General features: G+C 43.3%; 1 protein-coding gene across 10 annotated transcripts in view; it reads right to left on the reverse strand.

Annotated features, from left to right (window-relative positions):
- LOC140205764 (kynurenine--oxoglutarate transaminase 3-like) overlaps positions 1–24,055 on the reverse strand; it is a 113,792-nt gene that overhangs the window by 58,479 nt on the left and 31,258 nt on the right. For 6 of the 10 annotated variants that reach the window (XM_072273385.1, XM_072273390.1, XM_072273389.1 and 3 more), the window contains 4 exons: positions 17,648–17,706; positions 13,622–13,772; positions 8,647–8,796; positions 2,352–2,438 (listed from right to left, as the gene is read on the reverse strand). In XM_072273385.1, coding sequence (XP_072129486.1) covers positions 2,352–2,438; positions 8,647–8,796; positions 13,622–13,772; positions 17,648–17,706 — 447 coding nt within the window. Of the gene's footprint in view, positions 1–2,351; positions 2,439–8,646; positions 8,797–13,621; positions 13,773–17,647; positions 17,707–22,988; positions 23,055–24,055 lie in introns of all 10 variants that reach the window. The other 4 variants (XR_011887964.1, XM_072273386.1, XM_072273387.1 and 1 more) reach the window with 1 other exon arrangement.

Raw genomic sequence — 24,055 nt, forward strand, 5'->3', positions numbered from 1 at the left:
GGTTTTCCTTACAGTTGCACCATAAATAATAGTAATAAAACCATAAATAGTTAAATAGTAGTATTTAAATTATGCAAGGAAATAAGTCCAGGACCAGCCTATTGGCTCAGGGTGTCTGACCCTCCAAGGGAGGAGTTGTAAAGTTTGAAGGCCACAGGCAGGAATGACCTCCTGTGACGCTCTGTGTTGCATCTTGGTGGAATGAGTCTCTGGCTGAATGTACTCCTGTGCCCAACCAGTACATTATGTAGTGGATGGGAGACATTGTCCAAGATGGCATGCAACTTGGACAGCATCCACTTTCAAAAATCACCAGAGTCCAGTTCCATCCCCACAACATCACTGGCCTTACGAATGAGTTTGTTGATTCTGTTGGTGTCTGCTACCCTCAGCCTGCTGCCCCAGCACACAACAGCAAACATGATCGCACTGGCCACCACAGACTCGTAGAACATCCTCAGCATCGTCCGGCAGATGTTAAAGGACCTCCATCTCCTCAGGAAATAGAGACAGCTCTGATCCTTCTTGTAGACAGCCTCAGTGTTCTTTGACCAGTCCAATTTATTGTCAATTCGTATCCCCAGGTATCTGTAATCCTCCAGCATGTCCACACTGACCCCCTGGATGGAAACAGGGGTCGCCGGTACCCTAGCTCTCCTCAGGTCTACCACCAGCTCCTTAGTCTTTTTCACACTAAGCTGCAGATAATTCTGCTCACACCATGTGACAAAGTTTCCTACCATAACCCTGTACTCTGCCTCATCTCCCTTGCTGATGCATCCAACTATGGCAGAGTCATCCGATAACTTCTGAAGATGACAAGACTCTGTGCAGTAGTTGAAGTCCGAGGTGTAAACGGTGAAGAGAAAGGGAGACAAGGCAGTCCCCTATGGAGCCCTAGTGTTGCTGATCACTCTGTCGGACACACAGTGTTGCAAGCACATGGACATGCTATGTTGATGCTGGAATGTGTGACGATACCTGCAGGCAACCCCCAGTGCATCCTAAGGTTGTGCTGGTTGCTAATGCAAATGATACATTTCACCATGTGATTCTGAATCTGGTCATGTTCATTCCAGAAAATGAATAGAAAGTCAAAGAAAAACATTCTCATCTAAGGAATGGCATGTTTGGAACTGCTAAGACCCTGACACAAAACCATGAGGGAATTGATAAGGTAAACAGTCACAGTCTTTTCCCCAGTGTGGAAATAAAGGGCAAGGGTTTACGGTGGGAGAGAAAAGACGTAAAAAGAGATCGGAGGGACAAGGTTTTATACAGACTGTGATGGGTATGTGGAACAAACTGGCAGAGAAAGCAGTAGAGGTGGGTATAATTATCATGTTGCAAAGATGTTTGTACAGGTACCTGGATGGGAAAGGCTTAGAGAGATGTGGGCTTAACTTGGGCAAATGGGATTCGCTCAGGTTGGCAGCTCGGTTGACATGGGCACGTTTCTGTGCTGTATAAAAGGGTGAACCTTAATTACATTTATAAGTTGAATAAAAGGAACTTGAATAAAAGGCTTAGAGGTGCAAATAGCTTAAATAGTTCAATCTTGGGGTTACATACTGTTAGATATGTGGGTTACAACCGAAGAAAAAATGGCTTTGGTCGCTTAGCACTATAGTGCAAGGGTGCTTATTACATACATCAAAAATCAAACTCACAAAAATTAGCGAAAATGGTGAAAAGAAAACTGCCAATATTTACAGAAAGTATCTATCAGAAAACACAATAATAGTTCCATACTTCGTCCAGCCTGAACTTCCGGCAGCCCCGATCTCTCTCTGCGACTGAGAGCGAACCACCCCTTTTTTTTTCCAGCACCGGGACATACCAATTTTAATTAGCCACAAAGTTAACTTAAGGCTACACATGAATGAGAATATGATGCACCCCACAAAATGTAGTTACATCATATTACAAAATAAACAGAAGTATCTACATTACAGTATATAAACAACATAAACACATTTACACATCCCCATTACTAAAGCAAAAGAATACTCCACCATATATGGTGGGGAAAGCACCATAAAGTCAACCTGCTATTGGGGGGTGGGGGTGGGGGTGGGGGCAGGGGTGGTAGACATTGAAGTGTGCACACTCAGTGCACCAATAGCAGAATGATAAGACTGTGCGCACGTGTGCGTGCGTGCATAAGGAGTGCGTTTACCAAGCGCTCTCCATCACACATACATACAATGGACCAAATGGTGTCATAAATTTTAATGATTTCTATCGCTATTACTTCAAAATGATTTTTTTCTCATGCAAGCACAACACAATACACTGCCAAACCTCTCTTTAAGACGGTAAATATATTTTGCAACCGATTAAATACTCACAGGTTTTAAAGCGATGAAGACAGGGACTCCTCCAGCTATTTTAACCAGTGGTTCATAACAGTCAAAAAACGGCTCAATGATTATCACCTGAAAATTAAAATCGAGCAATTTCAAGTACTCAGAATAAATATCCAGAAAAATGCAAAGTAGAATTAAACATATTTTCACATTCTCAGGACAAGGTGAAGCTATCCAGGCTACAGAATTATTATAGACACAAGAGATTCAGCAGATGCAGGAAATCTGGAGCAATACACACAAAATGCTGGAGGAACTCAGAGGTTTAGGTAGTATCTATGGACAGGATTGGGGAAAAAAAAAATCAATGTTTCAGGCCAAGATAGATGCAATATAGTCAACTATATGGCTAAGGGCCTGTACTTGCTGGAGTTTAGAAGAATGAGGGGGATCTCATTAGAACCTATCGAAGGCCTATACAAAGTGGATGCAGAGAGGATGTTTTCTATAGTGGATGAGTCTAGGACCAGAGGGCACAGCTTCAGAATAGAAGGATGAACTGTTCGAACAGAGATGAGGAATTTCTTTAGCCAGAGGGAGGTGAATCTGTGGAATTCTTTGCCACAGACATCTGTGGAGGCCAAGTTATTGGGTATAATAAAAGTGGAGGTTGATAGGTTCTTAATTAGTAAGAGCATCAATGGTTACAGGGAAAAGGCAGGAGAATGGAGTTGAAATTGGTAGCAGCCAGGATGGAATGGCAGAGTGGAATCGATGGGCCAAATGGCCAAATTCTGTTCCTTTGACTTGTAGTCTTATGGTCTAACTAGAGCAGACAACTGGCTTCTAGACCGCCAAGGAGTGTTTGATGTCCCAGGATGGAGTTTAGAAAGATGAGGGGATTCTCACTGATATCCACCAGATATTGAGAGGCCTGGACACAGTGGACATGGAGAGGATGCTTCCGTCAAAAGGAAGTACATGAGTCTGAGGGCAAGAATCTGAGACATGAAGGAATTTCTTCAGCCAGAGGTGTGAATCTGTGGAATTCGCTGTCACAAAAGGCTGTGGAGGCCAAGTCACTGGGTGTAGTTAAGTCAGGCATTGATGAGTTCTCACTAGCAAGTGGGCTAAGAGTTACAGGTAGGCAGGAGAATGGGGTTTAAGAAACAAAACAAGTATGAATAAATGATGGAGCAGACTTGATGTGTCGAATGGCTTCTTTGTCATATAGCCCAACGACTGAAGGAAAGAAATTATTATATTGATACTAGTTTAGGAATAAATATTGAACAGGATACCAGTGCAGCAATTTGTTCTTGGAATCAAGTTCAAGTTTATTGTCATCCAACTGCATATATATATATATATATATATATGTGTGTGTGTGTGTATATATATATGTACAACCAAACAAAACGACGTTCCTCTGGACCGCAGTGCACCCACAAATCATATATTATACACAGCTCATAAAAAAAATTACCACAAATAAGTTAATAAAATATAACTCAAAATGCATGTAGTGTGCAGCACAGGTAAACAGCTAACAACTTGCTAGGGAAATAATAATATGGGAACAAGCTCTTTGGCCAAACAAATCCTCATGGACCATCAAACACCCATTTTAATCATAAGCACAAAAGATTTCACAGATGCTGAAAATCCAGAGTATCACGCACAAAATGCGGAAGGAACTCAACAGGGCAGGCAGCATCTATGGAAGGGAATAAGCAGTCGATGTTCTGGGCCAAGACCCTTCATCAGGATAAGATGAATTGACTCATTTTAATCATTCCATTGATGGAATTCCATATTCTCATCAATGTTCAAAGTAAATTTATTATCAAATTACATTTACCGTAAATTCCGGTGTATATGCCGAGAATTTGGCCCTAAATTTTGGTCCTAAAATTAGGGGGTTGGCTTATACAGAGGGTGCCAACTTTGGAAAAATGAATACACGGAAGGCAGGTCGTATTTATTGGCTGTTTTTGAGTCAAATACAAAAGAAAATACTAACGCTTATGAAATCTACACAAAAGAAATAATCTACAAAACACATTCTGTTTCTCCATTTACTTGTACACACTGCTGAGCTTGAAACTCTTACACCCTTCATTATCTGACTCTCAGAAAATTGCATCCTATTCTTCGGCAGTCACCATATCATCGTAAGGATTGTCAATTTCTGCTTCGACATCATCATTTGCAGCTTTACTGGCTGCCAAATCTCCATCATCTTCTTCCCAAAGCAAATGATCTTCAGTGCCATCCAAAGCATTGCTGATGTTGCACTTCACAATGCAATCGGCCTTCATTTCCTCCCACGATTGCACTACCCACTCACAAACTGTAGCTAGAGGTGCAGTCCTCATATTTCCCGCTGGAGTGAATGAATGATTTCCAGACATCATCCATTCGTTCCACTGTCGACACATGAATTCTTTGAATGGTTTGTTTAAACTCACACCTGTGGCTGGAGCACAGACGTCAAACCACCGGGGATGACTGCAATATCCATATTTTCCGCTTTCAGTGCTGCTTTTGTCTCACCTGACAAGTGCACTTTGAACATTTCCCAGACAAGTAGCGACTTTTCCTTCCTGAAACCTTCGGGACGTCAACACCACACCTCTTTAATCCACTTCAAGCAACCAGCTTCGTCCATCCAGCCACGTTCTTGAACATAAACAACAACACCCTGCAGGAATTTTTCTTTCTTTGGGAATGTTTTCCTCTTAAAAATCACCATCAGTGGTAGTCTGGTCCCATCAGCCATACACGTTGACACGACGGTAAAATGTTGCTCCTTGTGTCCAGTTGTATTTTTTTTTCATTTTCATTTTTAAATCTTTTTATTAATTATTATTGAAAATTGACAAAGGAAAATACATTAAAATAATCAAGTCAATATATCAGTAAGTATAATAAGAGTCAAACTATTAACCAAACTAAACAGTATATCAATAATAATAATTAAGAAAAACAAAATGTTAAAGCTATATTTTTTGAAAAAAGAAAGAAGGAAAAAAGAGCCCCTACTAACTAAAACAAAAAAAACCCCAACTAACAAACAAAAAAAAAAACGAGAAAAAAAACCCATTTGGAGCACAAACCTGGAGCTATACGCTTCTATTTTCAAACTTCTATTGAAAAAAAAGACACCAATCCGCCAACCAAATCCATTTACCCAAGAATCAGAAGGGAACCATCTTAATTAACTCAAATCAAATGATAGTAGCAAGCAAAGGAGCCCCACCTTTTCTCAAAGTCAAATCGAGGATCAAAAGTTCGACTTCTGAACTTCTTGTTTTGACAAGGACTGTTTTCTCCCCCTTCTGATTGACAGTGCGGTTACCAGCAAAATCAAAGAACATTAGTGTCTCGTCCATGTTACCAATCAGTGAGAGCGGGTAAGAATGTGCCTTTCAATGCTTGATCACAAACGATTAGAAGGCCGTAATCTTATTCTCAAGGTCGCTCGGCAACTTCTGAGCAATCTTTGTTATTTGTCTCAACACAAGATCACGTCTATTCATAAATCGGGTACACCAACTTCACGTAGTTTTGAAATTTTCACTGACCTCACTGTGTTTTTTAACGCTTGAACTCGAATCATTTCTCTGGTAACAATGTATCCAGACGATCGCTGGGGATTCACCCACTCTAAAACTACTTCTTCCAGTTCTGGCCACTGGCATGTTTTCCCGCGGTTTGCACATTTCATCTTTGGCATTTCCCTCAGCGTGTCCTCTGCCTTTCTCCACTCTCTCACTTGTTTCTCATTTACACTAAACTTCTTAGCAGCTGCAGAATATTCGTTCCTTTAGTAAAATCAACAACCTTCAGCTTGAAGCCAGCATCATATCGCATTCGTTTTAATCTTTTGTACATGGTGGTCGCAAGCTCAATACTGAGTACACGTACTGATCCCGCCATCCCATGTTATGTTTTAACAAGATTACGATGGGCGCTAATGGTTTCATAGGGTTTACATTTCAGAGGATTCTTTACCATTGGGAACCTAATCCAAAACTTCCCTCCCTGATTTATTTATTCAGAATTTGCTTATAATGCTCTACAATGCGTAGGCCTATTTTCTTAGCAGGTACTGGTTCACAAAATTTCCAGGTTCCGGATTCAGCAAAGCCGAGTACCAGCACAGACAATAGACAATAGGTGCATGAGCAGGCCATTCGGCCCTTTGAGCCAGCACCACCATTCACTGTGGTCATTGCTGATCATCCACAATCGGTATCCAGTTCCTGCCTTATCCCTATAACCTTTGATTCCACTATCTTTAAGAGCTCTATCCATCTCTTTCTTGAAAGCATCCAGAGATTTGGCCTCCACAGCCTTCTGGGGCAGAGCATTCCACCACTCTCTGGGTGAAAAAGTTTTTTCTCAACTCCGTTCTAAATGGCCTACCCCTTATTACTAAACTGTGGCCTCTGGTTCTGGACTCACCCATCAGCGGGAACATGCTTCCTGCCTCCAGCGTGTCCAATCCCTTAATAATCTTATATGTTTCAATAAGATCCCCTCTCAGCCTTCTAAATTCCAGAGTATACAAGCCCAGTCGCTCCAATCTTTCGACATATGACAGTCCCGCCATCCTGGGAATTAACCTTGTGAACCTACACTGCACTCCCTCAATAGCAAGAATGTCCTTCCTCAAATTTGGAGACCAAAACTGCACACAGTACTCCAGGTGTGGTCTCACCAGGGCCCTGTACAGCTGCAGAAGGACCTCTTTGCTCTTGTACTCAAGTCCCCTTGTTATGAAGGCCAGCATGCCATTAGCTTTCTTCACAGCCTGCTGTACTTGCATGCTTGCTTTCAGTGACTGATGTACAAGAACACCTAGATCTCGTTGTGCTTCACCTTTTCCTAACTTGACTCCATTTAGATAATAATCTGCCTTCCTGTTCTTACCACCAAAGTGGCTAACCTCACATTTATCCACATTAAACTGCATCTGCCAAGCATCTGCCCACTCACCCAGCCTGTCCAAGTCACCCTGCATTCTCATCACATCCTCCTCACATTTCACACTGCCACCCGGCAGTGAGATCTTGTGATCTTTTCTGGTTAAATCAAAAACCTCTACACAAGGGGTCAGCTTATACAAAGGAAACATGAAAAGGTCACTTTTTTAACCTTAAAATGGGGGGGGGGGGTTGTCAGCTTATACACCGGAATTTACGGTACATCACCATATACAGCCCCAAGATTTGTTTTCTTGCTGGCATATATAGTAATCCAGATGATGGATTGGAGATATGTCTCTACCAAAGGAGGGGTAAGGTGCTCCTTCCCTCTTCTAGCCTGCAGGTCACCCTTGGGCAAGCCGTGGCACCTGCTTCCCCCCCCTGTCTCCCAATCAGGGTCACGTGAAGCCATGGGAGCAGGTGGTGGGTGGTCGTACGAGCAGATGGTGCATATCACAAGTCCTGGTTATGCGACCACTGACGCCAGGCAGACAATCTCTGAAGAGTGCTGATAACAGCTGGGGTCACCCATCTTGTAAAGACACCGCCCAGAAGAAGGTAATGGCAAACAACTTCTGTAGAAAAATTTGCCAAGGGCAACCATGGTCTTGGGACCATGATCACCCACGTCATACGATACGGCACATAATAATGATAACGACTCAGTGACTTCCCCTGTCCCAGATTCTTCCTCTTACTTATCCAATTATCAGCCTGAATATTTTTGGGACACGGGAGAAGCTGGATGGAGCATTTGACTGCAGTTAACAGGGACAGACCCCTCAGCCCACAATCTTGCGCTGATCTTTTAACCTACTATGTGTATGCCCGCAGGAAAAGAATCTCAGGGTTGTATGTGGTGACACATGTACTCTGATAATAAATTTTACTTTGAACTTTGATCTATCAACCTACTCTAAGTTACAGGAAAACTGCAAATTTCCAGACGAACAATAACCAGTAGAGTCAGGATCAAACCTGACCTCCCAGAGCTGTGAGATAGTAGCTCTACTAGCTGGGCCACTGAATCAGACAGGGTATCTGAATTTTTTTTACATGCAGTTGAGAGGGGCCTCAACTTGGCATCTAAACAGTAGAAATTTGAGGACTGTGGATGGCCTCAGTAGTCCAGGTCTGTGAGAATGGCACCAAACTAAAACCAACATGTTCTAGATGAGATAAGAGCACTGCCTGGACCGTCCCAGGTCACAGGGCTCAGTCTATTCAATCTATTTAGCAACTAGTGGAAAAACAGTGCTGCCTGAGTTTAATATGAACAATACACGATCACATCAAAGAATTGAACCCGCGTGGGAAAACAATTTAATCGTTTGCTTTTTTACCTCATCTCCTTCATCTATGAATCCGAGTATGGAGTGTGAGAGAGAACCGTACCCGCCCACTGTTACCAGAATATCTTTATTCGGATTGATCGATCGTCCACAAATATGTCCGTATAGTTCAGCTAGTGCCTTCACTAACAGAGGATGACCCTTGTGTGAAAGACAAAGCAGAGTAACAAGTTATCAGCATCAAAAGTATATTAGCTCCAGTCGATGGATAGTAATTAATTGGCTATAATAAGGATTCAGGTTCCCACTTCATGTGAGAAGGCATTAGTTGTAAACAACCACAGTGCTATTATGGAGCTATTATTGTGTTTTCTGGTAAGTATCTTTTTGTAAATATTGCCAGTTTTCTTTTTGCTATTTTAGTAAGTTTGATTTACGATACACCTAATAAACACTCTTGCACTTTTCCTATGGTCAAAACCCACATATCTAACACATGCCCACAATGTTCAGCAGAGTGCATAACAAAAACCAGTTCTAAAACAATGTATTTGGAGAGGTGGCCAAATGGGGCAAAGAACTGACGAATTTATTTGTGAAATACTTCTTTAAAAAAGCCTACAATTAACTCATTTTCTAAGAGATTTCTAAACATATAGCCTGAAGTTCAGTATTCAATTCCGTCACCGGAGGAAACTGTAATGCCCTGTGTGACCTTTTTACTGTTGCCATTGAGATGGAGGTTTATTATCATTGGCATGTGACGTGAAATTTGTTAACTTAGCAGCAGCAGTTCAATGCAATACATAATCTAGCAGAGAGAGAGAGAGAAAAAAAATAAAAAACATAATAAATAAACAAGTAAATCAATTACATATACTGAATAGATTTTTTTAAATGTGCAACAACAGAAAATACTGTATATTAAAAAAAGTGAGGTAGTGTCCAAAGCTTCAATGTCCATTTAAGAATCAGATCACAGAGGGGAAAAAGCTGTTCCTGAATCGCTGAGTGTGTGCCTTCAGGCTTCTGTATCTCCTACCTGATGGTAACAGTGAGAAAAGGGCATCCCTTAGGGGAGGCAGGACAGGGTAGATGCCAAGTTGCTTCCATTAATGGGAGAACCATGAAGGAAAGGACATGGTTACAAGATTATGGGACAATTACTTAAAACTGATGTGTGGAGGAGCTTCCTGCAGAGAGCTCTGAACCTCTAACCCCAAGGGTTGAGAGAGCTAGATCACTGGGGTATTTAAAAAGGAAATAGATTGTTTTTGGAAAGATCAGGGAATTAAGAACTATGTAGAAATGGCTCAGAAGGGGAAACATAGGTAGGCATAGATCAGCCTAGATCACACTAAGCAGTGGGGCAGATTTGAGGGATTTCATGGTCTATTCCTGTTCTTCAGCTTTTCTCTCCTTATGTGCACACTGAACTGATCCAGCCCAGGTGTCTGAGATGGACATTAAGTGTTGGTCCAGCTGGGCACATTCACATCTTGTGAATGAATTGAAAATGTTCTTCAACTATTCTTGGTCATGCATCTAACATGAAAGACCTGACCAAATCTACTCTTCTGCCTCTGGGTAACTGCAAAACTTCCCATTGCTTGTATCCCAGGATCGGCGAGTCCTGGGGTGGTCAAAGGCCTAATGTCCGGCCCAGAGACTGGGGGGGGGGGGGAGCGGGTGGCTAGAGGCCCAATATTTGTGAATCTGAGTGTTCAGGGCCAAGGCCTGGAGGCAGCCTGGCGTGGGGTTGGTTGGATGTGTGTGTGTGTGTGTGCGTGTGTGTGCGTGTGTGTGCGAGAGAGAGAGAGAGAGAGAGAGAGAGATCGCACGCGCGCGTCGACACTTGCAGGCTGCCCTCAGCACATCCTTGGGTGTGCTGGTTGTTAACACAAAATGACACATCGTTGTGAGTGTTTCCATGTACATGTGATGAACAAATCTGAATCTGAAATTAATCTACACTGCGACATCCCCTCCCACCTTTGACAGCTTCCTTTGTTTATATCGAAAAGCCCGATTTCTGATTGAACTACAATAATTTTCAAATGCAAAATTCTTTCAAGATTCGGTGGATCTTTTCTAGGGGCCATGGTTACAACGAGGTTATTAATTGACCCATTCTCATACTATACAGGTAAATCCATAACAGACTTTTACCTAGTTGGATTATTTTTAGATAACAGCAAGAATAACCTTGTCTAGATTTCAGAAATGCATCCTCCGCATTGCTATTACCAATTTGACTCAGTCCCTGTGTGGATGAAAGTCCCCTCTCATTACCATATGACCTTGCACCACTATTTGCAGGCCTTAATCAACTTCTGCTGTTACCCAAACTAATTCTAAACCTTTCCCACAATCTACCAAGCTAAGGTCCCTTTGAACTAGCCCAATACTTGCCCTTCCTCTCTTGAGCATTTTGTCTCCTCTTTTACGAGGCCGAGTAGCTAGCTTGACGTTCAATCCAGCATGGATGGAAAGCGTGCAAGGAGCTGGCCGGATTCGAACCCAGGACCACTCACCTTGAAGTCTGATGCAGATGGGACTACACCACCAACCGGCAACTTTATTAGGTACATGAGTGGAACCCAGTGTGGTCTTCTGCTGCTGTAACCCATCCACTTCAATGTTCGATCTGTTGTGCGTTCGGAGATGCTCCTCTGCACACTACTATGGATGTGGTATATTTGGATTTTCAAAAGGCTTTTGACAAGGTCCCACACAGGAGATTAGTGTGTAAACTTAAAGCACATGGTATTGGGGGTACAGTACTGATGTGGATAGAGAATTGGTTGGCAGACAGGAAGCAAAGCGTGGGAATAAACGGGACCTTTTCAGAATGGCAGGCAGTGACTAGTGGGGTACCGCAAGGCTCAGTGCTGGGACCCCAGTTGTTTACAATATATATTAATGACTTGGATGAGGGAATTAAATGCAGCATCTCCAAGTTTGTGGATGACACGAAGCTGGGCGGCAGTGTTAGCTGTGAGGAGGATGCTAAGAGGATGCAGGGTGACTTGGATAGGTTCGGTGAGTGGGCAAATTCATGGCAGATGCAATTTAATGTGGATAAATGTGAAGTTATCCACTTTGGTGGCAAAAATAGGAAAACAGATTATTATCTGAATGGTGGCCGATTAGGAAAAGGGGAGGTGCAATGAGACCTGGGTGTCATTATACACCAGTCATTGAAAGTGGGCATACAGGTACAGCAGGCGGTGAAAAAGGCGAATGGTATGCTGGCATTTATAGCAAGAGGATTCGAGTACAGGAGCAGGGAGGTACTACTGCAGTTGTACAAGGCCTTGGTGAGACCACACCTGGAGTATTGTGTGCAGTTTTGGTCCCCTAATCTGAGGAAAGACATCCTTGCTATAGAGGGAGTACAAAGGAGGTTCACCAGATTGATTCCTGGGATGGCAGGACTTTCATATGATGAAAGACTGGATGAACTAGGCTTATACTCGTTGGAATTTAGAAGATTGAGGGGGGATCTTATTGAAACGTATAAAATTCTAAAGGGATTGGACAGGCTAGATGCAGGAAGATTGTTCCCGATGTTGGGGAAGTCCAGAACGAGGGGTCACAGTTTGAGGATAAAGGGGAAGCCTTTAGGACCGAGATGAGGAAAAACTTCTTCACACAGAGAGTGGTGAATCTATGGAATTCTCTGCCACAGGAAACAGTTGAGGCCAGTTCATTGGCTATATTTAAGAGGGAGTTAGATATGGCCCTTGTGGCTAAAGGGATCAGGGGGTATGGAGGGAAGGCTGGTACAGGGTTCTGAGTTGGATGATCATCCATGATCATACTGAATGGCGGTGCAGGCTCGAAGGGCCGAATGGCTTACTCCTGCACCTATTTTCTATGTTTCTATGTTACTGTTGAAAGGCATGGTTATTTAAGTCACTGTCGCAGAACCTGTTGAAACCTGAAGTGGGTGGGCTCCAGCAACAGAAGACCACAGTCTTGATGAAGGGTCTCGGTCCGAAATGTCAACTGTTTATTCCTCTCCATAGATGCTGCCTGTCTTGCTGAGTTCCTCCAGCATTTTGTGAGTTGCTTGGTCTGTATGTGCTACTTTACAAATGGTATAGTTAGTGGCTCACCAGTATAATTACATCTCAGTTGGTTTATTGAGATTTCAAGCCATGCAGGGTAGAGTTCTGCCAATGTCACGAACAACTATTTCACAACTTTCCTCAGATGCTATAATGCATCATTTCAGTACTCAATACTAAACACTGAACTCAGCTACAGCCATACAACAGTATAGAACAGGAACGGGCCCTTTGGCTCTCAATTGTGTGCTAAACTTATTAACCTTACTAAGCTAGTCCTTTCTGCCCACACATGGTCTATATAAATATAGAATATAAAAGCAAGGATATAATGCTGAGACTTTATAAGGCACTGGTGAGGCCTCACTGGGAGTGTTGTGAGCAGTTTTGGGCCCCTTAGAAAGGATGTGCTGAAACTGTAGAGGGTTCAAAGGAGCTCCACGAAAATGATTGAACGGCTTGTCATTGGAGGAGCGTTTGATGGCTCTGTGCCTGTATCCACTAGAATTCAGAAGAATGAGGGGTGAAACTGATCGAATAGTGAAAGGCCTTGATAGAGTGGATGTGCAGAGGATGTCAAGGACCAGAGGACACAGCCTCAGAATACAGGAGTGTCCTTTTACAACAGAGATGAGGAGGAATTTCTGTAGGCAGAGAGTGGTGAATCTGTGGAATTCATTGCCACAGGCAGCTGTGGAGGCCAAGTCATTGGGTATATTTAAGGCAGAAGTTGATGGATTACTGATTGGTCAGGGCATGAAGAGCTACAGGGAAGAAAGCAGGATATTGGGGCTGAGAAGGAGAAGAATCAGCCATGATGAAATGGTGAGGTAGACTCGGTGGGACAAATGCCCTAATTCTGCTCCTATATTTTATGGTTTTAAATCCCTTCATTCTCTGTGAATTTGTGTGCTTATCTTACAGCCCGTTAAATGAGACAAATGAGAACTTACAAACCCTCGTGTGTACTGATTCAGCATGAAATTTTCTCCTGCCACTGCGTCAGCCAGTGCTTCACACACATGGGAAGGAGGTAGCATGTCTGGGAACCCCTGACCGAGGTTGACCACTCCTGGCTCAGCAGCCAATTTGGTAAATTCAGTCCTGCACAACAGAGCACACCTGTTAATAACAGAGGAAGGTAACAGGTCCAGAATATTGATCGGTATATTGATCGGTACAGCACAGGTTCAGCCCACAAAGGCTCATCAGAGCATGATACCAAATAAGACTCAACCCTTCTGCCTATTTGAGATTCATATCCCTCCATTCTCTGCCTATTCACGTGCCTGACTAAAAGTCTCTTGAAGGCCATTACAGACATCCCACCTCTCCCTGAAGTTCCAGGAGTCTCCCACATTTAATAGTGGCTCCCTGATGCCCGCAAATTACATACAATGTCCCGGAAATTGATTTTTTTGAGAGCGAGCATGACAGAACGCGCGAGAAAGAGCGAGGGAGTGAGCACAAGAGCAAGAAAGCAAGCGCGAGAGAGCGAACGCCAGTGAGCGACCACGAGAGAAAGCACAAGAGAGAGAGCGAGAGCAAGAGTGAGAAAGAAAGCGCGAGAGAGCGAGCGCAGTGAGAGCAACCACGAGCAAGAGAGCATGCGCGAGAGACAGAGAGAGCGAGAGCAAGAGCGAGAGTGTTTTCCAAAAAAAGAAAATATGAAACGTACATCACCCCAGACTACACTAAATGTACCCCTGCTTAATAGGGGTCAAAAGTAATGACAGTGTTGCTCGCTGCACTGTTTGCAACAGTGACTTTTCTATTGCCCACGGCGGGTTAAGACTGTAAAAGACATGTTGAGGTGGGTTTAACAGGTGTCATTCGTTCATTGGCATAGCTAATGTTATTTAAACTAGCTGGCTAGCTGCTAAGGAGCTACTCTATTGCAGACATCCCACCGCTCCCGGAAGTTCTAGGAGTCTCCCGCAAATTGATGGTGCTACCTCCCTGAAATGGGTTTTTGCAGGGTGGGATGTATGCCATTATCATATCTGGTTCCACTACCAATCTTGGCAGCATTCTCCAGGCACGCACTGTTCTGTTCTGTAACTTTAAAACATTATTTGAATTTATTTAAATCTTACATCCATCCCACAACACGAGGGAGTAAAAATCTTTGTGTCATGACTCCGTCGCAATGTAGAGACGTGAATTTATAAGTCTAATGGCTTGTAGAAAGAAGCTGTCCTGTAGTCTGTTGGTCCTGGCTTGAATGCTGCAGTACCGTTTGCCAGAGGGAAGCTGCTGAAACAGTTCGTGGCTGGGGTGACTGGTGTCCCTGATGATCTTCCAAGCCTTTTTTATGCACCTGCTGCTGTAAGTGTCCTCAGTGGAGGGAAGTTCACGTCCACAGATGTGCTGGGTTATCCATACCGCCCTCTGCAGTGCCCAGCGATCAAGGTTGGTGCAGTTCCCATACCAGGCAGTGATACAGCCAGTCAGGATGCTCTCAATGGTGCCCCTGTAGAAGCTTTTGAGAAGTTGAGGGCTCATGTCGAACTTCTTCAGTTGCCTGAGGTGGAAGACACGCTGTTGTACATTTTTTGCCACACAGCTGGTGTGTACAGTCAGGTGAGATCTTCGGTGCTGTGTTTACTGAGGAACTTGAAACTACTCACTCTCTCAACTGTAGTCCCATTGATGTTGACTGGGGAGAGCCTGTCTCCGTTCCTCCTGCAATCCACAATCAGCTGTTTTGTTGTTTGGACATTGAGGGAGAGGTTGTTATCTTGGCACCACTGCATCAGCGTGTTAACCTCTCCTCTGTAGGCTGTCTCGTCACAGCTAGAAATAAAGCTTATCAACCTCGTGTCATCTGCAAATTTGATCAGCAGATTGGAGCTGTGTGTGGCAGCACAGTCATGGGTATAAAGGGAGTAGAGAAGGGGACTCAGGACACAACCCTGGGGGGTATCTGTGTAAAGGATCCAAGGAGTAGAGGTGAGGGAGCCCATCCTTACTGTCTTACTGATAGGACGTCTAGGATCCAGCTGCACGAGGCGGGTGCAGGCCGGGGTCTCAGAGCTTCTTGTCAAGTCTGAAGGGAACTATGGTGTTGAATGCTTAACTGTAGTCTAGGAAAAGCATTCCAATGTACTCATCCCTCTTCTCCAGGTGAGTGAGGACGGTGTGTATTGCTGTGGCTATGGCATGATCGGTAGAGTAGTTCCGTTGGTAGCTGAACTGTAGAGGGTCCAGTGTGGGTGGCAGCATGCTACAGATGTAGTCTTGACCAGCCTCTCAAAGCGTTTGCTTATAATTGAGGTGAGTGCAACATGGCACCAATTCAAAGGAACTCACAGGAGTCCAAAAATAAGGGTGCAGTTCGAGTTTACTTTAAGCGAGCCACGCACGTATCATGTAGTAGTGCGACCTATGCAATTCAATATTTATACATATGAACATAATGAATTATTTAAACAAACAGGAAAGCATAATCAAACAATATACAGTGCCTATAAAAAGTATTCACACCCCCCCCCCCCAGAAGTTTTCATGTTTTATTGTTTTACAACATTGAATCACAGTGGATTTAATTTAGCTTTTTTGACACTGGTCAACAGAAAAACTCTTTCGTGTTAAAATGAAGACCGATTTCTACAAAGTGTTACAGTACCTACTATACTACCAGAACAGACAGGTCGGAGTGGGAATGGGAAGGGAATTGAAACGGCTAGCAATCGGAAACTCTGGATGGTCAAGGTGCATGGAGCACAGGTAACTTGAGAAAGGCGTACAAGATGATAAGAGGCATAAATTTTGGTCCCCTAATCTGAGGAAAGACATTCTTGCCATAGAGGGAGTACAAAGAAGGTTCACCAGATTGATTCCTGGGATGGCAGAACTTTCATATGATGAAAGACTGGATCGACTAGGCTCATACTCTCTGGAATTTAGAAGATTGAGGGGGGATCTTATTGACACGTATAAAATTCTAAAGGGATTGGACAGGCTAGATGTAGGAAGATTGTTCCCGATGTTGGGGAAGTCCAGAACGAGGGGTCACAGTTTGAGGATAAAGGGGAAGCCTTTTAGGACCGAGATGAGGAAAAACTTCTTCACACAGAGAGTGGTGAATCTGTGGAATTCTCTGCCACAGGAAACAGTTGAGGCCAGTTCATTGGCTATATTTAAGAAGGAGTTAGATATGGCCCTTGTGGCTAAAGGGATTGGAGGTATGGAGAGAAGGTAGGTACAGGGTTCTGAGTTGGATGATCAGCCATGATCATACTGAAAGGCGGTGCAGGCTCGAAGGGCCGAATGGCCTACCCCTGCACCTATTTTCTATGTTTCTATAAATCGATTGGACAGCCAGTGCCTTTTTCTCGGGGCAGAAATGGATGATAGAGAGAGCATAATTTTAAGATGATTGGAGAAAAATATGTGGGATATGTCCAAGGTATGTATGTATGTATATATGTATGTATGTATATATGTATGTATGTATGTTAAATTTATTTATTTACACAAGAGTGGTAGGTGCTTGGAATGTGCTACCAAGGGTTGTGGTGGAAGCAGATACATTAGGCACATTTAAGAAACATAGAGAGGAACATGGATAATAGAAAAATGGAGGGCTGTGTGGGATTGATCTTGGAGTAGGTTAATTCCTACGGCAAAACCTTGTGGGCCAAAGTGACTGTACTGTGCTGTAATGTTCTACGTTCTATGAAACATCGACTGCTTATTTCTCTCCATTGACTTGCTGAGTTCCTCCGGCATTTTGTGTATCCTGCTCAAGATTTCCAGCATCAGTGTTTATAATGAAGGTGAGTGCTCTGTTTCCGTCCAAATGCTTAATAGAACCAATTAACCCACATTCCTAACCAATATTTACACGATTCACCAAATTTATCGAGTCTATTTTCAGTCCACCATGAGCTCCAGGAAGAAAGAACAGGCTGACACCCAAGGAAACCTTACAGAATACAGCTCTGTGCTGAGAGCATTTTAAAATTAGCACTTACCACACATTCTTTTCGAGGCCTTCAATCCTCCTTGCATTTTTGTGCCTGAATAAAGCCATCTACAAGTTGGAAAAAAGGTATTTTTATACATTTTGTAACTCTAATGTGATTACAAGCCTTTAGAAAACAATCTTAAGGCCAATCAATAAGGTCAAAGTAAAAATCTCAATATACATGTTCCAGAAGACTGCACAACTCTAAGGCAGAATACCTCTGGTTGCCTTTTTTTGATATATTCATGCAACATACAATACTGTGCCAAAGTCTTAAGCACATATATATATAGCTAGGGTGTCCAAGACTGTTGCACCGTACTGGATTTGTCAATGTGGAGCAGACAGCGAGTTTGTAAATCTGGCGGGAGCAAGCATGATGGGACTGGTGAGGGTGGAGTGTGGGACAGGTGGCAGAGGAGGAGCGCTGGGGGGGTGGGGTGGTGTGGGTGCAGACACACCCAGCCCTGAGGCACTGGGCAAGGTCATTTGATTCCAAACAATTGGTTTACTCATCATTACAGAATGTCTCTCTGGTGCTTCCCACTCCCTCCTCCCTTTCCCAACCATGATTCCCCTCTCCCTGCCCCCTTCCCACTCTCAGTCCACAAAACAGACCAACAGCAGAATCAGCTTTACCATCACTCACATGTATCATGACATGTTTTTTTCTTTGCAACAGTAGTACAGTGCAATACATTAAATTACTACATTACTGTGCCTAAGTCTTAGGCACCCTAGCTATATCCAAGGTAGTAATCAACACATCTTCAAGGATCAGTGCCTCAGAAAGGTGGTGTACATTATTAATGACCCGCTTCTCATTGCTAACATCAGGAAGGAGGTACAGAAGACTGAAGGCGCACACTCAGCGATTCAGGGACAGCTCCTGCCCCTCTGCCATCCAATTTCTGAATGGATATGGAACCCAATGAACACTAACTCACTACATTTTTATTATTATTTGTCTTTGCAGTACTATTCTTAATTTAACTTTGATATACATATACATACTTACCTAAATTTATTTATTTTCCTATATTTTCATGTGTTACATTGCACTGTTCCCGCTAAGTTAACAAATTCACGACATATGCCGGTGATATTAAACCTAGTTCTGATTCTGATTCTACATATTTGCGCTTAAGACTTTTGCACAGTACTGTATATTGATGTTTCTAGAAAGGACAGCCTTTACATCCATTTCTGGAGAATTACATTTAATTCCAGTTTTATAGAAACATAGAAAATAGGTGCAGGAGTAGGCCATTCAGCCCTTCAAGCCTGCACCGCCATTCAGTATGATCATGGCTGATCATCCAACTCAGAACCCTGTACCAGCCTTCCCTCCTTACCCCCGATCCCTTTAGCCACAAGGGCCATATCTAACTCCCTCTTAAATATAGCCAATGAACTGGCCTCAACTGTTTCCTGTGGCAGAGAATTCCACAGATTCACCACTCTCTGTGTGAAGAAGTTTTTCCTCATCTTGGTCCTAAAAGGCTTCCCCTTTATCCTTAAACTGTGACTCCTCATTCTGGACTTCCCCAACATCGGGAACAATCTTCCTGTATCTAGCCTGTCCAATCCCTTTAGAATTTTATATGTTTCAATAAGATCCCCCCTCAATCTTCTAAATTCCAGCGAGTATAAGCCTAGTCGATCCAGTCTTTCATCATATGAAAGTTCTGCCATCCCAGGAATCAATCTAGTGAACCTTCTTTGTACTCCCTCTATAGCAAGGATGTCTTTCCTCAGATTAGGGGACCAAAACTGCACACAATACTTCAGGTGTGGTCTCACCAAGGCCTTGTACAACTGCAGTAGTACCTCCCTGCTCCTGTACTCGAGTCGTCTTGCTATGAATGCCAGCATACCATTCGCCTTTTTCACCGCCTGCTGTACCTGCATGCCCACTTTCAATGACTGGTGTACAATGACGCCCAGGTCTCATTGCACCTCCCCTTTTCCTAATCGGCCACCATTCAGATAATAATCTGTTTTCCTGTTCTTATTTTATTACTCAAACAAAAACTATTTTCAGTTATGACTACTCCGAAACTGACAGATTCATCTGGTTTTCTAAGGTTCTTAAAAGGGTGAATATCTACCATTCTTAGTTAGTTTGGCTCACATACTCTAGACCTAAAAAAGTGACTTCTATCTAACTTCTGAAATAGGTTAGCAAAGTACTTCATTTAGGAGAATTAAGTGTAAATTCTCATTGTGGAAGGAGTTTGAAATTTGTATCACCAACTCAATGTTCCAACCTATTCTGATAAGAACGGCAAAATTAATCTAATAGCTTAATCATTTTGGATTCTAAATCTAGTATTGAAAACACTTGCCCCATGTACACAAATAAACAAGTCATCTTGCCTATGGGAGATTTAGTTTGAAATCCACATTGTTGTTTTAGCAACAACACCCATTGATAAAATGTTGAATTAACTGGTTTTACCGGAACAGATCAAGTCCCCGACGGATACTTTGCAAGAGCTTTCTCCCTTCTGCAATAAACTCCCGACCTCAAAGTTCACAAACATCTTGCTTAGTCAGATTAATTAGTGTTTTAATCTGATTTCCGAGTATACTTACCTTATTGTAACCTCAGATGCAAAAGGTACATAAGTGAAAGTAAGTAAAGGCATCCGTTAGTCTTGCGAGACCATGGATCTGCACCTGGAAAGTCTTCACTCTCCAGGGTGCAGGCCTGGGCAAGGTTGTATGGAAGACCAGCAGTTGCCCATGCTGCAAGTCTCTCCTCTCCACGACACCAATGTTGTCCAAGGGAAGGGCATTAGGACCCATACAGCTTGGCACCAGTGTCGTCGCAGAGCAATGTGTGATTACGTGCCTTGCTCAAGGACACAACATGTTCCCTCGGCTGGGGCTCCAACTCATGACCTTCAGGTCGCTAGTCCAATGTCTTAACCACTTGGCCACATGCCCACACAAAAGGTACATAGAGGCATAGGAAAGTACAGCACAGAAACAAGCCCATCTACTCCGTACCGAACTATTTAAACTGCTTACTCCCATCAGCCTGCACTGGCACCACAGCCTCCACACCCCTACCATCCAAACTTCTCTTAAGCATTGAAATCGAGATCGCAAGTACCATTTGCGCTGGCAGCTCGTTCCACACTCTCATGACCCTCTAAATCAAGAAGTTTCCCCTTAAACTTTTCACTTTTCAGCCTTAACCCATGACCTCTAGTTGTAGTCGCACCCAACCTCAGTGGAAAAAGCCTGCTTGCATTACCGCTCATAATTTTGTATACCTCTATCAAATCTCTTAATCTTCTACATTCCAAGGAATACCCTCAGTTTACCTGTGCTTGCCATGCTTCCACTGATAAGACCCTTGTTATTCTGCATTTCCATCTGGAGACATGAGAGTCCACGGATGCTGGAATACACAGCAGCAGACGAGATGCTAACAAACTCAGTGGGAAATGTTTTGACCTGTGCAACCCTCAGGTTTGGCCAACGGTGTTAGTCTCGGGAAAACAGTCTCTGGCCCCACCAAACGAGTGAAATCTGAGGTTAAAAACCTCATGTTTGTGTGGATGCTGCATGAGGTGTTCCCCTGTTACAAATCAGTACCACAAAATAACAAACCGTACTCCACATGCAATTAAAAAGATTTAGCTTTATAATTCTTCATTTGACTTGAGGGTTAGAAACATAGAAAACCTACAGCACAATACAGGCACTTCGGCCCACAAAGCTGTACCGAACACGTCCTTACCTTAGAACTACCTAGGCTTACCCATAGCCCTCCATTTTTCTAAGCTCCATGTACCTGTCCAGGAGCCTCTTAAAAGACCCTGTCGTTTCCGCCTCCACCACTGCCGCCAGCAGCCCATTCCACGCACTCACCACTCTCTGCATAAAAAACTTAACCCTGACATCTCCTCTGTACCTACTTCCAAGCACCTTAAAACTGTGCCCTCTTGTGCTAGCCACTTCAGCCCTGGGAAAAAGCCTCTGACTATCCACACGACCAATGCCTCTCATTATCTTGTACACCTCTATCAAGTCACCTCACATCCTCCGTCGCTCCAAGGAGAAAAGGTCGAGTTCACTCAACCTATTCTCATAAGGCATGCTCCCCAATCCAGGCAACATCCTTGTAAATCTCCTCTGAACCCTTTCTATGGTTTCCACATCCTTCCTGTAGTGAGGCGACCAGAATTGAGCACAGTACGCTAGGTGGAGTCTGACCAGGGTCCTATATAGCTGCAACATTACCTCTGGGCTCTTAAACTCAACCCCACGGTTGATGAAGGCCAATGCACCATATGCCTTCATAACCACAGAGTCAACCTGCATAGCCGCTTTGAGCGTCCTATGGACTCAGACCCCAAGATCCCTCTGATCCTCCACACTGCCGAGAGTCTTACCATTAATGTTATATTCTGCCATCATATTTGACCTCACAAAATGAATGACCTCACACTTATTAAAAAAAAACAAAAAAACTTATTGAACCACCTCACACTTAGAGAGAAAAACAAAAGAGAAAAGGGCCCATTTTAATGAAACAGTCTAATGTGCACGTTGGAGCTCACGGTTTCCCGTCCGTTAGTCGATTTTCCCCCAGTCGTCATCGACTCCCAGCCCCATTCCAAGTCCACTCCGTCCTGCAGTCTACGATCTCTCCGTTCTGGCATCTTCTCTCTCCGTCTTCCGCTGAACAAAAGACCTCGAACCACTCGGTCTCAGGCACACAACAAGAAAAAACACTCCCCTCGTTGGACGGCGTGCATTCCAAAGCCCCCGTTGCCTCTAGTCATAACCCAAACACTGCTGCTGCAGAACAACCATTTCATTAGCAGTGAAACCTTTCTCAGGTCGTTACACCCGAAATATCAATTATCCATTTCACTCCACAATTGCTGCTTGACCCACCAAGTTTCTTCAGCATCTTATTTGTTTCCAACTGTCCAGCTTCCACATCGTTTATCATCCCTTCTCTAAGGACTTTGAACTTTGTCTCCCACACTCTCAACTTCTATCTTTTACTCTCCAGCTTTATCTTCTATTCCTTTCTCAATTCTCCCTCGAGCCTTCTTGCTACTTGAGTAAGACCATAAGACATACTGTAGCAGCAGAACTCGCAATTCAACCCATAGAGTCTGCTCCGCCATTCCATCTTGGCTGATTTATTTTCCCTCTCAACTGCATTCTCTTGCCTTCTCCCTGTAACCTTTGACACACTTACTAATTATGAGCCTATCAACCTTCGCTTTAAATATACCCAATGACTTGGCCTCCACGGCTGTCTATGACAATAGATTCCACAGATACATCATACTCTGGCTAAAGAAATTCATCCTCACCTCTGTTTCTTTTTCAAGGCTGTGCACGTTGCTCCTGGAATCTCTCACTGCAGATGAACAAAATGCCTTGGAGTAAGGAGGCAAATGTGGATCAGAAAATAAACCAATTTGGTTCCCTTTAGGTATTTGCATTCCTTATTTGTACAGTGTCAATTGTCAAATGAGTATAACTATGTTAGTGCTGATGGATATACTACGCATTTGACAGAATACAGTGTTAGCCACCAGGACAAAAGAAAATGTAATCTGTCTTTGATTCTATCATAGGCCGAGCATCTTATTGCAGCCTTTTGGACACAACTATTGTGAAACTATGATGAGAGACAAAGACCCAGAGCTCAGCACCTGTACCTTAGAACGAGAATGGAATGGAATCTGTCTGCACCAGAAACCACAATGTGCAGAAAATGAACAATCACATGACAGAATTGCAACAGGATTGGATTACATGTGAATGAATGCATTAAGAGGGTAAGAGAGGTTTGGGAAAACCTAGAGTTAATATTCAAGAGAATGAAAATTCAAATAAGGCTTTAATAGCGCATTCTCTAACATGGCTCCCAAAATCCAGTGATGTTACAAGAACTTATAAATACTACTTTATTTTATGTTATCCCAAATTCCATGGTGTAGACAACAAACAAAGAAACAACAAACTAAAGTGTAAGCAAGGTTTTATCTGTGAGACCGCAAAGACGGCCAGCACTTTGGAAAAACCTTAGCCTGTTGAAAACTATCGTGTGACCTTAGATACCAACCTGAAAGAAGCAGAGACCTTCAGTTAACATCATGGTGCCAGCCTGTGTCACTTCAGACAACGACCCAGCACAATGAAGTGACAGATTCTACTTCATATTTAGAACTTAAAGCACCGCAAAAATTCAAGACCAACTGATTCAAATAAAAGACAGTTGCCAAAATAACATTATTCCTAAGGAATTCCCAGAGTGAGGTGGGATCCTGGAGGAATCACGGGTTTGTCAACATACAAAGAAATGAATCCCATTCAGCAGGTAGAACACCTGCAAATGATTTTCTTAAAGGTCAATGCGACTTCAGCTGGTCTG

The sequence above is a fragment of the Mobula birostris genome, chromosome 12 (genome assembly GCF_030028105.1).
Source record: "Mobula birostris isolate sMobBir1 chromosome 12, sMobBir1.hap1, whole genome shotgun sequence".
In the NCBI taxonomy this organism is placed as follows: Eukaryota; Metazoa; Chordata; class Chondrichthyes; order Myliobatiformes; family Myliobatidae; genus Mobula; species Mobula birostris.